Source organism: Protopterus annectens, chromosome 15.part0 (genome assembly GCF_019279795.1).
Source record: "Protopterus annectens isolate FY-2018-M chromosome 15.part0, PAN1.0, whole genome shotgun sequence".
NCBI classification, from domain to species: domain Eukaryota; kingdom Metazoa; phylum Chordata; order Ceratodontiformes; family Protopteridae; genus Protopterus; species Protopterus annectens.
The window spans coordinates 640,891,210-640,906,526 of record NC_056749.1 but is presented as its reverse complement, the minus strand read 5'-3'; the positions used below and the strand labels follow the sequence as shown (position 1 = coordinate 640,906,526).

Here is a 15,317-nt window from a genome sequence, read left to right as displayed (position 1 = left end):
TTCCTCTGACCAGGTTTCTGTATCCTCTGATTCCTCTTTGGATCAGGGCTGTTCTCTTCCTCCCTATGAGGTCTCTGATGCTGGAGAAATCTATACCTTCAGCCTCTCCACCTGAGGATTACTCCTTTGGAGAAACCCTGCATACCATGAGGGAACATTTCCACTGGGAGAGCCAGGATGATTCAGAATCCAAGAAAAGGCTCATAGATTTTCTTTTACTGCCTCAACACAAGCCCCTGGCTATCCCCCCTTTGCTTGATACAGTTGATGATGTTTTCTCTGCATCCAGTCTGTCTCCTGATTCTTTACCCCCTGCACCAGTCAAGCCTGACAGGTATTACAGGGTCCCTGACTCTCATAAATTTCTTTATAAAAACCGCACTGCTGACCCTGAAACAATTTCTCAGGGTCCCAAAGGGGTTAAGGCTTCCACTGCTAAAAACCCTGTTCCCTCTGATAGAGATTCTAGAGCTCTGGATAGATGGAGGAAAAAAAGTTTGCACTTCGGCTACTTTAGCTGTAAGGGCTTTAAACTGCCAGTTTCACATGCTTAAATATCAGCAGTACCTCTTGTCTTTGTTAAAACAGAAAATGCTTACTAATTCAGAGAATCCTGACAATAAGGAAATGCAGGAATTATTGCATGCAGCTGAACAAGTGGGAAAGCATACTCTGCAATGTGGTTTTGATTCATTAGAGGCTTCTTGCAGAGCCGCAGTTACAGGCTCTGTCATTCGAAGGCATGCCTGGTTGAAAGAACAAAGTTTACCTGAACATGTTAAAGTAAAATTATTGGATGCTCCATTGCAACATGATATTTTGTTTGGTGTTAAGGCAGAAGAGGTGTTAAAGAAAATGGAGGATAAAGCAAAATCTATACAGACAGTAAAGGATTTCTTACAGGTTAAACCACCTAGGTTTAGTAGAAACTGGCCTTCAAAAAATTGGTCCTTTCAGGTGTCAGACAGTCCACAAAGAGGCAGATACAGACGCCCAAGAAAGCAGATCTCAGCCACAGGGCTCCTACAGACCCAAACAATGGGGTGCTTCTGCCCCTAAAGGAGGAGAAGACAAATCACAACCTTATAGTAAACAGTCCCAATGACTTTTCTCTACAAAAGCCAAGCACTTACATTTTGACAGCACCCCTAGGGGGAAAGCTAACGCTTTTCGCACAAAATTGGCGCATAATCACCCAGGACAAATGGGTACTGAATATAGTTTCTCAGGGTTACAGGTTCCACTTTCACACTCTTCCAAAATCAAAGGTATGCCGGACCTGCCACAAAAGGAAATTGCTGCTCTCATGGACATGGGAGCTATTCAAAGAGTACCACAACAAGAACAGGGACAAGGATTTTACTCAAGACTCTTCGTGGTTCCCAGAAAGGACAAAGCCTGGAGACCAATACTGGACTTGTCAATCCTATATACTTCCCTGGATGTTCCAAAATTCAAAATGTTAACACTGCAGCAACTTCTACCCATGCTGGGCAAGAAGGCTTGGCTAGTTACATTGGACCTCAAAGAGGCATACCTGCATGTCCCAATCAGACAATCTTGCAGAGGATACCGCAGATTCATAGCTGACTCAATGCATTACCAATTCTCTGCACTGCCCTTTGGCTTATCTACTGCGCCCAGGGTCTTCACAAAATGCCTGGCACCAGTAATTGCATTTTGCAGACAGAGGAATTCAGATATATCCCTACTCGGACGACTGCCTTATTCAAGCAGAGAGCAAGGACACTCTACTAAGGCATCTGGCATTTGTAAAAAGATTATTAATTTGCCTAGGATACACAGTAATGAAAAGAAATCAAAACTAGTGCCCTCTCAAGAGGTAATATTCCTGGGTGCAAGCTTAAATACAACTGCCCAGATGGCTTATCTCACACCAGACAAAGGCAACTGACTCATTACTTTCAAATGATGGCAGCAAAGACCCAGCTCCCTGCAAGAAAAATTCTGCTGGCCCTGGGCTTCATGGCTTCCTGCATCCTACTCATTCCATATGCAAGACTGCATATGAGGAAACTACAGTGGTACCTAAAAAGTGTTTGGACTCAGCATTGCCACAGCCTGGAAACAATAGTGACTATAATTCCCCTGTCTACAACAGGAGTTTCGATGGTGGTCCAGGGCCTGTCACCAAAACAAGGGACAGCCCTTCACCTTACCCACTGCCAGGCAGACAATAACAACGGATGCATCGGATTACACCTGGGGGCACATATGGCTGGAAAATGTATTCAGGGCACGTGGCCCAAGGAACAAATGCATCTTCACGTCAGTCAAAAAGAGATGCTAGCTGTACAGAATGCCCTGACAGCCTTCAAGGATCTACTACATCCAGGACAACTACTACTAAAGACTGACAACACCACAGTTATGTGGTACATAAACAAGTAAGGGGGCACACATTCCTACCCCCTGTGCAGGCAAGCCATGACTCTGTGGAGCACAGCACTGACCTATCAAGTACATCTGCAGGCACAATTCCTGCCAGGAAAGAAAAATGTACTGGCAGACAAACTAAGCATAAATCTCATGGATCTGCACGAATGGAAACTAAATCCACAGGTCTTCAGCATGATAACAAGGAAATGGGGCACCCGGACTGTTTTACTCTGTAAAGGCTGATGGCCGAGGCGCTAGAGAAAGGATTTGCTTCAACTGAATAAATTTTATTTGGAAGGTAGAGCTGGGACTCACTGTTGGTCTTTGTTGTTTTATATAGATCTTTTTGCCTCCCCTCACAACTGCCAACTACAGTAACTCTGCACAAGAACTTATCACTCACGAGCATGGAAAGTAGACGTTCTTTCATTCAGCTGGAAATTCCTGACAGTTTATGCCTTCCCTCCACTGCCTCCTCTTCCCAAGGTACTCCTCAAAGCCAAAAATGATTCTGATTACCCCAGACTGGTCACGCCAGCAATGGTACCCAATCCTAAAGAGCTTGTCTCGAGGACCAGCCTGGCCTTTACCTCAAATTCCTCATCTTCAGACACAACAAAACAATCAGATTCTACACAGTCAACTCAGAACCTTAAATCTGGCTGCATGGCAGATAATACATCTCTCTCTAAAGCTGATGTTCTTCATCTCACATTGCTGCAGTCCTTACTTATGGGTAGTCCGCTGTCCTCGGCCCGAATACCAAAGTATTAGGCTGACGTCGGTCATGGGCGCTCAGATCTGACATCAGAGCGTCAGGGTATAAAAGCGCATGACCGACGTCATATCCTCAGTCTTTTTTGCCGCATGGTCCGATGCAGAAGCAGCGTTGCAAGTGCCGTTCGGCGTTCTGAAATGTTTGAGTTTCAGACCGATACCAAGTTGGGAATATTTTTGTTTTCTTGCCTCAGTTATTTACCGGATGTCAGAAAAAGTGAATAATTGTATTTCTTGTGGGAAACAGATACCGCATAGGGATTATCACTCTCTTTGTATTCCTTGTTTGGGACGGTGTCAGTTTTGTGCTAGGTTTAATAAGTGCACCATTAAGCGAAGGTTGGATTGCGCTAGGTTAGTCTTTGGTAAGCGGTGTAATTATAATATGCCGTCGGATCCTCCGGCAAGACAAATCTTTGAAGCCTAGGCAGGATGATTCGTCCGTTTCGGACGCCGGTCCTTTAGAAGCTACAGTGGAACAGGTGGATCCGGCTGAAGTTTCTGTTGAGTCTCAGGGGGAAACTTTGATTTTACAAGATGTGGCCTCACAGGAGTCAGGTCAGGCTGAAGGGGCTTCTCAGGTTACTGTTCTCCCTTCTATGCCTAAGGTGGTTAGGCCTTCTACTTCTATTTCTAAGGCTCCTTCTAAGGGCAGGTCTGTTTTGCCTTCCTCTGGTGTCAGTCCTGGTGCTTCAGGGTCTGTGCCTAAAAAGCACATGCTTAAAATGGCAGAGGATTTGATTACTTTAATCAGAGGTTCTATGCCCCCTCCTGATAAGAGGCCCAGGGTGGAGCCGGAGTTGGAAAGTTTGGATCAGGCCTCAGATGATTCAGAGTCTTCTGCTGAAGACATTCAAGATTTTCTCCCTTATTCTGATTCTGATGCAGAGGATTCCACTCCTTCTGCTTCTCCTCCAGAGGATTTTTCATTTTCAGAAACTCTTCATTCCATGAGGGAGCATTTTAAGTGGGAAGGACAGGATTTCTCTGATTCACGGAAGAGGCTTAGGGAGTTCTTGTTTTTACCACAGCATAGACCCTTGGCTATACCTCCTGTTTTGGATGTTGTTCAGGATGTTTTTTCGGAGGCTTCCCTTAATCCAGATTCTTTGCCTCCTGCGCCAGTTAAACCGGACAGGTATTATAGGGTGCCTGAGGCTCATAAATATCTGTATAAGAGTCCTAGGGCGGGCCCAGAAACTATTAGTCAGGGGCCTAAGGGTGTTAGAGCCTCTGTTGTAAAGAATCCGGTTCCTCTAGATAAGGAAGCTAGAGCTTTGGACAGATGGGGTAAGAAGGTATATACCTCTTCTACTTTAGCAATGAGGGCTTTAAATTGCCAGTTTCATATGTTGAAGTATCAGAATTTCCTCCTTTCTCAGCTAAAATCTAAAGTGGATGCTTTGGCAGAGGGCATAGAGTGTAAAGAATTGCAGGATTTGGTACATGTCTCTGAACAAGTGGGGAAGCATTCTTTGCAGTGTGGTTTTGATGCTTTACAGGCTTCTTCTAGGGTGGCTGCCACTGGTTCAGTTCTTCGTAGGCACGCCTGGCTTAAGGATCAGAATTTATCCGAGCATGTTAAAACTAGAATTCTGGATGCCCCTTTACAGTCTGAAGTATTATTTGGGCCCCCTGTGGAGTCTGTTTTGAAGAAAATGGAAGACAAGGCTAAGTCTATGCAGACTGTTAAAGGTTTTTTGCAGGTGCAACCTCCAAAGTTTAGTAGAAATTTGCCTACTAAGGCGTGGACGTACCCTTCTTCTGATTCTCAGTCTAGGGGTAGATCTAGACGTGGTAGGGGCAGAGCTCAGAGTACCTTCAGGCCCAGGACATGGAGTTCGCCTGCACAATCTGCTGGTGAGGGCAGGGGCCAGTCCTTTTGTAAACAGGCCCAATGACCCGCATTTTCGGCTGCCAGATTCTTCTTGCATGGCAGCCCCTTTGGGAGGAAAGCTAGCACTTTTCAAGCAAAACTGGCTTTTAGTCTCCCAGGACAAATGGGTATTGGACATTATAAACCGAGGCTACAAGTTTTATTTCCATACATTGCCTCCTTTCAAAGGCATGCCAGACGTTCCTCCTCGGCAAAGGATAGAGGCTCACAAACAGATTTCCTTACTTCTTCAAATGGGAGCTATACAGCCAGTTCTTCTGTCAGAAGTGGGCCTAGGATTTTATTCTCGCCTGTTTCTAGTACCAAAGAAAGGGAACACATGGAGACCGATTTTGGATTTATCTATCCTCAACACTTACTTGGACATTCCAAAGTTCAAAATGCTGACGTTACAACAGCTTTTACCTCTGCTGGGAAAAGATCACTGGATGGTAACTCTGGATCTAAAAGAGGCTTATCTTCATGTTCCTATCAGGCTCAGTTGCAGGAGGTACCTGCGTTTTTGGGCTGGAAATTTACATTATCAGTTCTCTGCATTGCCCTTTGGCTTATCTACTGCGCCCAGAGTGTTCACAAAGGTTCTGGCTCCAGTGATAGCCTTTTTCAGGTTAAGAGGAATACAGATTTATCCTTATTTGGACGATTGCCTGATTATTGCACAAGACAAGGACGAACTTCTTCATCATCTACAGTATGTGATGGTAGTGTTAAGATGCCTAGGGTATTCTGTAACAAAGTCCAGTCTAGTACCCTCTCAGGACATGTGCTTTCTGGGTGTGAGACTGAATACAGCTTCCCAGATGGCCTTTTGACCCCGGACAAACAAAGAAGCCTTTCTCTTTATTTCCATCAAATGTCTCTACAGTCCAGGCTGACTGCAAGGACAGTCCTTCAAGCCTTGGGGTTCATGGCATCTTGTATTCTGGTGCTTCCCAATGCCAAACTGCATATGAGGAAGCTTCAATGGTATCTCAAAATGTATGGACACAACACTGCCAAGATCTAGACACTGTCATTCAGATAATACCTTGCATTCAGAAGGAATTTTTGTGGTGGGCTCAGGAATGTCACCTAAACAAGGGACTCTCTGTGACCCGACCAGAGGCAAGTCAGATTCTAACGACAGATGCCTCGGACAAGGCTTGGGGAGCACACCTCAATGGAAAATGGGTGCAAGACACGTGGCCTGTCAGACTTCAACATTTGCATATCAACTTGAAGGAGATGTTAGCAGTCCAATTTGCATTAATGGCTTTCAAGGATTTACTTCATCCAGGGCAGGTGTTGATTCAAACAGACAACACTACTGTCATGTGGTACATCAACAAGCAAGGGGGAACTCATTCCTCTTTGCAGGCAAGCGATGATTTTGTGGGAGACTGCTATCAGTTTACACCTCAATCTTCAGGCAAGGTTTCTACCAGGAGCACAGAACTCCTTAGCAGATGTGCTGAGCAGACAACTAGTGGATCCTCACGAGTGGAAATTGGATCCTCATGTATTTCAAAAGTTGACAGTGTTATGGGGAACTCCAGACATAGATCTGTTCGCTTCTCCACTAAATTACCAGTTGCCAAAGTTTTGCACAAAAATGTTTCATCCCACAGCTTGGAAGGTGGACGCTCTATCATTCAGTTGGAACAATCTGCATGTATATGCCTTTCCACCTCTGCCTCTTCTTCCCAAGGTACTCTTGAAGGCCAGACAAGACAAGCCAACCATGATTCTGATAGCGCCGGATTGGCCTCGACAACACTGGTACCCACTACTGAGGAGTTTAGTACGAGAGCCTCCATGGCCTCTGCCTTTGATTCCTTGTCTCAAGACAGCAATCACTTCCTCAATGTCAGGATTCAGTCTCTGCATCTAACAGCCTGGCATATTCTGTTTTAGACTCTGGAGGGTCTCAGCTTGCACAACAAGTTTTGAATGTTATTTTGGAGGCCAGGAGGCCTAGTACCAGGAAAGTTTACGCTGATAAATGGAGGAGATTTTTTATTTGGAGCAAAGGGAAGGACTTTGATGTCTCCAAGCCTGATTTAAGTGTTTCTCTTCAATATCTTACTGAGTTATTGGACAAGGGTTTGTCCTTCTCCTCCATAAAGGTTCATGCTGCAGCCATTTCTGCTCACTATGACTATGACCCTCCTTTATTCTCTCATCCTTTGTTTAAGCAATTTTTTAGAGGGGCAAAGAACATAAGACCCCCACGTAGAGCTCCTACTCCTGCTTGGGATCTCAATTTTGTGTTGGAAAAACTTACTCTACAACCTTTTGAGCCTGCAGCTACTGCCGAGTTAAAGTATTTGTCATGGAAGACTGCTTTTTTGTTGGCCATTACCTCTGCAAGAAGGGTTTCTGAATTACAGGCCCTTATGGCAGTGGAACCTTTCCTGATTTTTCATAAGGAATAGGGTATCTTTGCGTACTAATCTTTCCTTTATGCCTAAAGTGGTGTCTAGTGTGGCCTTGAACCAAACTATTCATTTGCCTACTTTTTATGCAGACCCCCAAAATAAAGGGGAAAAGATTTTGCATACTTTGGATATTCATAGGCAGTTGCGTTATTATTTGAGCAGAACCAAGGGGTTCAGGCAGTCTCAGCAGTTGTTTGTTTCTTTTGCTCTGGGTTCTCAAGGAAAACCTGTTTCAAAACAAACTATTTCTAAATGGATTGGTTTTTGTATTTCTTTCTGTTGTTCCCATCATGGTAAGGAGATTCCGGCTTGAATCAGACCTCATTCCACTAGAGCTACTGCCACTTCTACTGCCTTTCTAAAAGATATTTTGGAGGCAGCTACTTGGAGTTCAGTACATACTTTTTCTAAACATTACCATCTTCCTCTATATTCTAAGTCTAGGGCTGGATTTGCCACTGCTATATTACAGGGCATTTTAGCAGCCCCTAATGCTTTATGATTTTGCCATCCTCCCTTTCCTCTGCTTTGGGATTCTACCCATAAGAAAGGACTGCAGCAATGTGAGATGAAGAACATAGTACAGTTTTGTACCTACCATAAATGTAGATGTTCGAAGATCCACATTGCTGCAGTCCCTCCTTCCCCCACTGTAGTTTGGCATGGTTATATGGTTTGGGTGGTGGTTGTTGTTGGGCATGTTTTTGGGAGGTATTCTGTTTTTGGCTGTGGCCTTTCTTGTTTGGCCTTCTGACATCTGGGGCAAGAAAAGACTGAGGATATGACGTCGGTCATGTGCTTTTATACCCTGACGCTCTGATGTCAGATCTGACCATGACCGACGCCAGCCTAATACTTTGATATTGACAGCGGACTACCCATAAGTAAGGACTGCAGCAATGTGGATCTTCGAATATCTACATTTATGGTAGGTACAAAACTGTACTTTATGGATGTAATTCTAGAAGCCAGGAGGCCCAGCCCTAGAAAATCTTATGCAGAAAAATGGAAGAGATTCTGTGCTTGGAACCAGGCACCAAGGACTCGAACCGCTTGTTCCAAATATACCTCAGATTTTACAATACCTAACTGAGATGCTGGACAAAGACCTATCCTTTTCATTTATTAAAATCCATGCCTCTGCCATTTCAGCTCATTACAGTACGGAACCTCTTATTTTTCACATCGACTGCTAAGGCAGTACCTCAGAGGGGCAAGAAACATAAGACCCCCAAGGAGAGCACCAATACCTACTTGGGACCTCAATTTTGTATTAGAAAAGCTCACACTGCCTCCCTTTGAGCTAGCCAACACAGCTGATATAAAATTCTTATCATGGAAAACTGCTCTGCTCCTAGCAATAACGTCAGCAATAACGTCAGCAAGAAGAGTCTCAGAGTTACAGGCATTAATGGCAGTTGAACCCTTCATCATTTTTCATCAGTACAGGGTCTCTCTAAGGACGAACCCAACATTTATGCCAAAGGTCGTTTCCAGTGTGGCTCTTAACCAAACCATTCATTTGCCAACTTTCTGTCCAAATCCCCAGAATAAAGGAGAAGAGACGTCTGCATACTTTGGATATAAACAGACAGCTACGATTCTACTTGGACAAAACGAAAGCTTTCAGAAAAACTGAGCAACTGTGTTTGTAGCTTATGCTGCAGGATCACAAGGAAAGCCTATCACAAAACAGACAATTTCAAAATGGATAGGACACTGCATTCGCTTCTGCTATGCTCAACATGGCAAATCAGTGCCTAAGGGCGTAAGGCCACATTCTGCCAGAGCAGCAGCCTTTCTCAGAGGTGTACCAACCAAAGACATTTTAGAAGCTGCAACCTGGACTTTCACTAAGCACTACCACTTACCTCTCTACTCAAAATCCAGAGCAGGCTTTGCCACTGCAATTCTGCAGGGCCTGGTAGCCTCTGCTAATTCTATTTAGACCCAGCCACCCAACCTCAGCTTTGGGATTCAACCCAAGTGTAATGACTGCAATAGTGAAACACGATGAATATAGTACAGTTGTGTACCTACCATAAATGTAGATGTTCGAGTGTATTCACTGTTGCAGTCCAGGTTACCCACCCACCATCCCCCTTTCTCATTAATGGGTCCTTTTTGTACTTCTCAACTCTCTACAACTTATGTGATGTATTTGCTTGTAGATAAAGGAAATGTTATTTTGGTACATGCATGTTTTTTGTCATAATTTTTTCCAGCCTTCCTTTTTGGGGGCACCTGACATCTGGGGCAAGAAAAATTGAAGAAAATGGCGTTGGCTGCATATTTTATACCCCTGGCGCACTGACGTCAGGGAAGAAGCGACAGCAACTGACACCGGACCTAGACTTTGGAACTCGGGCCGACTGTGGGTCGCCTGCCAGCAGGATAACCCAAGTGTAATGACTGCAACAGTGAATGCACTCTAACATCTACATTTATGGTAGGTACACAAATGTACTTTATTTGAGAGAGTGAAGTAGCCGAGTCTAACCTGAAAGTTGAGTATGTGCTGTGTCTAGGATGTGCCTAGACAGAATGGTTTAAAGTAAATGGATGCACTAGCATTGGATAGCATGTTTTTGTGGTTATTTGGTGGCAATGAAAATCTCAACAAAACTATAAAAATGTGGACATTTTATAGTTTGGCTTCTTAAGGGATAGAATCTGCTTGACTAACATGATGAACACTATATTTTCTACAGTGAAGTCTCTGAATTGTTGGTTTTGGGAGTAAAGGTGTGGTGATCATGTGTCTTGACATGGCAGAAGCCTCTGATGTATTGCATTTTCAGTTTCTAGTACCCACCATGTACTGTTTGGGGGTGTATTTTATTTCTCGTTAAGTTGGGGTGGGCTCTGGACTCTCTTCAACTAGGAGCCAGACTGCAAGAATAAGGGTAAATGCAGTTTGTATACGTATGTCCAAGTTAATGCATTAATTGAACTGTCATATTTTGGGAAGGTAGATAAAACTGAGTACCCTGAGAAGACTAATGCAGAAACAGGAAGGACATGCAAAACTCTACAGAAGGTGGTGACTGTCCATCAGGATCGAGTACTATTTTCTGTAACCGTGAGGCATAGACCGTACCACTGAACCAAAGTGGACCCGTGGTGTTGCAGGGGAGTGAGTGCCAGTTCTAGCAAGCAGTGGGCACAAGATGTATAACCAGTCCAGTACAGGACAGCCACCCATCCGTACTCATTCACTGGTACACAGTCCTTATGGATAATTTTTTAATTACCAATTCACCTATCTGCATGTATTTGTAATGTTGGAGGACACTAGATGAAAAGCCCATGTGGACAGAGATGACATAGACACTTCCTTACAGAAAACACGTCAGCTGGGAGTCAAACCTGGCAATGGAGTACTGTGGAGTACCTACACTTGTGTGGGTCCTCAGTTTAAATATAAATAAAGCTAATATCACATTAATTTCAGAGGAGAAAAATGGGGACTTGTGAAAGGATCAGACATCAGTTTGGATAGAGATAACCAGTGGGTTTCTTTAGGGATTTGTGTGGCACTCCAGACTGCTAACACAATCTCCTTTTGTGACGATTAGCAGGTTTACAGGTGTTGGCAAAATAGGAAATCTATCGCAGACATGGACAGATTTTAGTATACTTCAGGAACATAGGAAGCAGTTAAGAATTTGATCTGGTATTTTCTTAGCAAGAAAAAAATAGTAATGATCCAAGGAGAATAAACACATTTACTAGAATGCTGGACAGGTGCTTCAGGAAGCTAAAAGTGGGTATGGTCTGATGCTGTTTATCACATTTGAAGTCAACAAATTTCTTCAGTTTCATTTTGTTTGGCTACCCCCTAAACTTTAGCTACATTTTTATCTAAAGTCATAATGTAAGGAGAAACAGGAGAGACTTTTTAACCAATAGGAAAGATCAAAGATGGGTTGCCAAGTGGCTTACTGACAGAACCCACACTGTGAAAGTAGCAGATTCCAAATCAGACTTCATACCAGTGACAAGTGGAGTACCACAGGGTTCAGTCCTGGGTCCTCTCCTGTTTGGTATCTACTTCTCTGAAGTACAGGCTAACACAGAAGGTCTTTGGCTAACTAAATTCGCAGATGACTGCAAACTAGGAGCCATAATCGAAACTCCTAACGATGTGGACATCCTACAAAAGGGCCTCACTGAGATAGATGCCTGGTGTCAAAGCCATGGTCTCAAGCTCAATGCCAAAAAGTGCATTGTCATCCCCTTTGGTAAAAACGCTGTACCCATGAACTACCACATAGGCGGTAGTCTACTTAACACCGAAAGTGTGATGAGACCTTGGGACACAGGTGGACAGTAGTCTCTCCTTTGATAATCACTTTGCCACAGTGGTCAGGAAATTCTTCTATGTGGCACACCTCATCACAAAAGGTTTCTCATCCAGAAAAAAAGAGGTCATTGTTCCCTTCTACTCATCGCTCATTAGACCCATTATAGAGTACAACACCCCTTTTGGTGTGTACCTCACAAGACATCTACTACAACTGGAAAGGCTGCAGAAATACCTCATAAAGAGGATTACTGGCCTCAAACCGATGCCCTATGCAGACCGGCTCAAAACACTCCAGCTTTACTCCGTCGCATATCGCCTAATCAGAGGCGATCTCTACCTAACGTACAAAGCTATGTCAAACCCAGAGCTGTTGGACATGCTGCAAGAAATCCCAATCCCTCTAAGCTACACGCTCTAGGGACTTGAACCTTGTCACCACAATAAACAGAGCATGTTGGAGGGATAGATTCCTGTCCCAGAGACTTCCCATACTCTGGAGCAGACTACCTATGTCAAACAGAGCTCCTCATTAGCACTCTTCAAGAAAAATCTTGATGATTTGGATGGGTAATAAGAAATTCACCCCGGGGATCTCTTCTGTGGTTCTGCTTGACAGGGGCACAGGAAAATAATTTTCTTGGGTGGCGAAAGCCAGGGTACCTTTTTGGATAAGCTTGTATAGGCCCTAAGGCCAATAGCCTAGTACCTACCTATGAACCTATGAATAAGATCTTTATTCTGTGGAAAGGCATACTTGCTTCCATGTTACTATTAACCAACTGGCTTTTATTCTATAGCTTGATAATCTGTTACTCACCCTCTCAGTAAGAGGCTGTATATGTCAGCCTTTAAATATCGATTGACTTAACTCTCACACTCACTGGGGAAGTTTACATAAGCTAGTTGTCCACCTAAGAAGGATTTAGAGTAATTGCATCTAATTACAGTTTCTCCTAATAGGATTTATTTACTGATACAATTTAAACTTGTATTCCTGTGAACATAGTTGCTTACATCATCTGTTTGCCATACCCAAAACAAGAATATTTTTACACTGGATATGTCTCACTGCATCATGAATTTTATCAAGTCTATCAACTAGGATATATATCCATTTAAGTCCTTTAGCATGTGTTATGGCTGAAAAGGGTTTCTTAACCAAAGTATCTAATGAGTTAGTAAAATAAATAAAAATAAATAAGGAACTGTTGTGTTTGCATCTTTCTGTCACTTTTGCTACTTTTGTTTTGTTTACATTGCGTAAACTGACATTTCGTTTTTTTTTCTCAAATGCATCACAGCTTTGTGTTTGGCTGATAGATTGAAATTGCTGTAGTTTAATCTTCAGATAAAAGTAAAAACTGATGTGTCATGTGTTAGAACATAGTTTTTAGTGCTCCTTTCTGCAGAATGAATTGACTAGTGACAAAAAGGATAGCAGTAGAAAACACTGAACTGTTTTTGAGAGGAACAAATTTGCAGCTGAACCTCTTTTGTTGCATGTTATTGGTGTAGTACTGTAATTTCAGAGAAGTAGGAAAACCAGTTTAGCATTTGTGGTTGGTACAAGGAAGCATTCTTTGAATTCCTGAATTATACCTTCCTTAATGAAAAATAAATGCTTGCAGTCCTAAAACACAATATTCTGTTTCTAAACATGTTATTTTCAGACAAGAGTCTGAGAGATACATTTTACTTTGGCTAAAATTCTCTGTACTCCACTGTGGGACTCTGCCCCCCCCGGCACACCCACATACCCTTGGTACTAGTATGTTCTAGCTAGATATTTACACAGCATCAGAGAAACAAGGATTTGCTTGAAGCTTTCAACTGGAGAGGGGGGCAAGATTTGAATATATGCTGTTAAAAATTAACTAAGCAGAGACTTTCAAGATATTCTGTCTCAGAATTGCAATTTTTAGCATTTTTTTTACCTTGATATTATTTAATTTATGATTTTAAATTAGACCTATAAATGAGTCCTTAAATTCTCTTATTTTAATGTATTGTGTAATTAGTATTTATTTACTGATGTATCTTAAATACACTTCATTAAATGTTAAACTTTGGTATTACTAAAAGTGCATACAATGTATTTGCAGTTCCAGTAGATGCCTTTACATCCAGTGGTCTTGTGTCTCCAAATCCTGCTGTGGAAGGTACACCAAAAGAATTTAGTCATTCGTTAGATCTGGCAAGTGCAACCAGTGGAGAAAAGATAGTTACTGCTCAGGTCAGTCAACACAGTGTTTTTACAGTTGCTAATTAAATATAGACAGTATTGTGATTATTCATACTTTTTCCTCTGTGTACTAGAGTAGCCATTTTGACCTGTGTAATAAAACCGCATATCTGATGTCCTTTTCATTCATTCCTCAACGCTTGGGTGTGCTGGATCTGAGTCGGCTGCATTTGCAAGACTCTCGTAGCCAATTGATGAGCTCTTCTTTCTACCTATTATGCCCCAGTCAACCTGCAATACCTCAGATTTCATTTGTTGCCATATCGCTGCAGAAATGGATCCATCTCTAAGAGCTTTTTGGGTGTTTTGTTTTGTTGCAAGTCTCATATTTTTCTTATTTAGAACCTCCTACCTTACAATCTTACTTTTCCACCCACCTTTCTCAGTTGTTGAATTTTCAAGTTTCCTTTCTTTGCAATAAACTTTTTTTCTTTTACACCTTCTACCTCAGGTAGCGCTTGATACCATTGTTAGTACTTTTCTGTACTCTTTCTACCCTGTAGACATTGTTCTCTTTCCTACCATTTAAAAAAAAAAAAAAAAAACCTTTTTCCATTTTCTTTCTTTATAAGCTAGTGTTGAGTTGTATTATGGCCGAGAAACCAACAGACTTCGAAAATTTCAGTTCCTGTGGGCATAAGATCCCGAACTCTGATACCTCCAGGGAGTGTGTCTACTGCCTTGGAACTTCTCATCTCAGCACAGACTGCTCCATTTGTGCAGCTTTTAATTCTAGTGCCCTTAGTGATCACAGAAATAAATGAAATTTGAAGGGATTGCTGCCCTCCCTTTTCTACTTCAGGGGCTCATACCTCTCTCAAAGTTATCCAAAGCCTCTTCTTAGGTGAAAGAATCAAGTAAGTGGCCTTTATACTGTTCCCCAAAAGACTACTCCATCTTGGGAGCCTCCCCAAAAGATCCAGAAGAAGTTGGATCTAACAACTTTGGACCTGAAATGGAGGCAGTCATATCCAACATCCTCAGATTCAACGGCTGCTCATACCAAGTCTGCAAGAACCTGGACCCCAGGATTCACTGTAAAACCTGTTTCCCCTCAGCTCCATTTCCCTTTCCTTCAGGGGGACTTCAAGGAGAGAATCTCGCCCCCAATCCACCACTTCTTCCATCAGGTCCTCTAGGACTCTTTCAGAAACCTAAGCGGATAGGATGATGAGGAAGTTTGTCAGAGCTCAGATTCAGATGGGGGTTATCCTGTTTCCATCTCCCATTGGATCGATGAACGTCCCTTCTACTTCTCATGCAGTGATCTCTCCT

The 15,317-nt window shown here is 42.8% G+C and overlaps 1 protein-coding gene across 1 annotated transcript in view; it reads left to right on the top strand.

Moving 5' to 3' along the window:
- WDR44 (WD repeat domain 44) overlaps positions 1-15,317 on the top strand; it is a 1,972,396-nt gene that overhangs the window by 698,527 nt on the left and 1,258,552 nt on the right. The window contains 1 exon segment of the mRNA XM_044057470.1: positions 13,903-14,033. Coding sequence (XP_043913405.1) covers positions 13,903-14,033 — 131 coding nt within the window.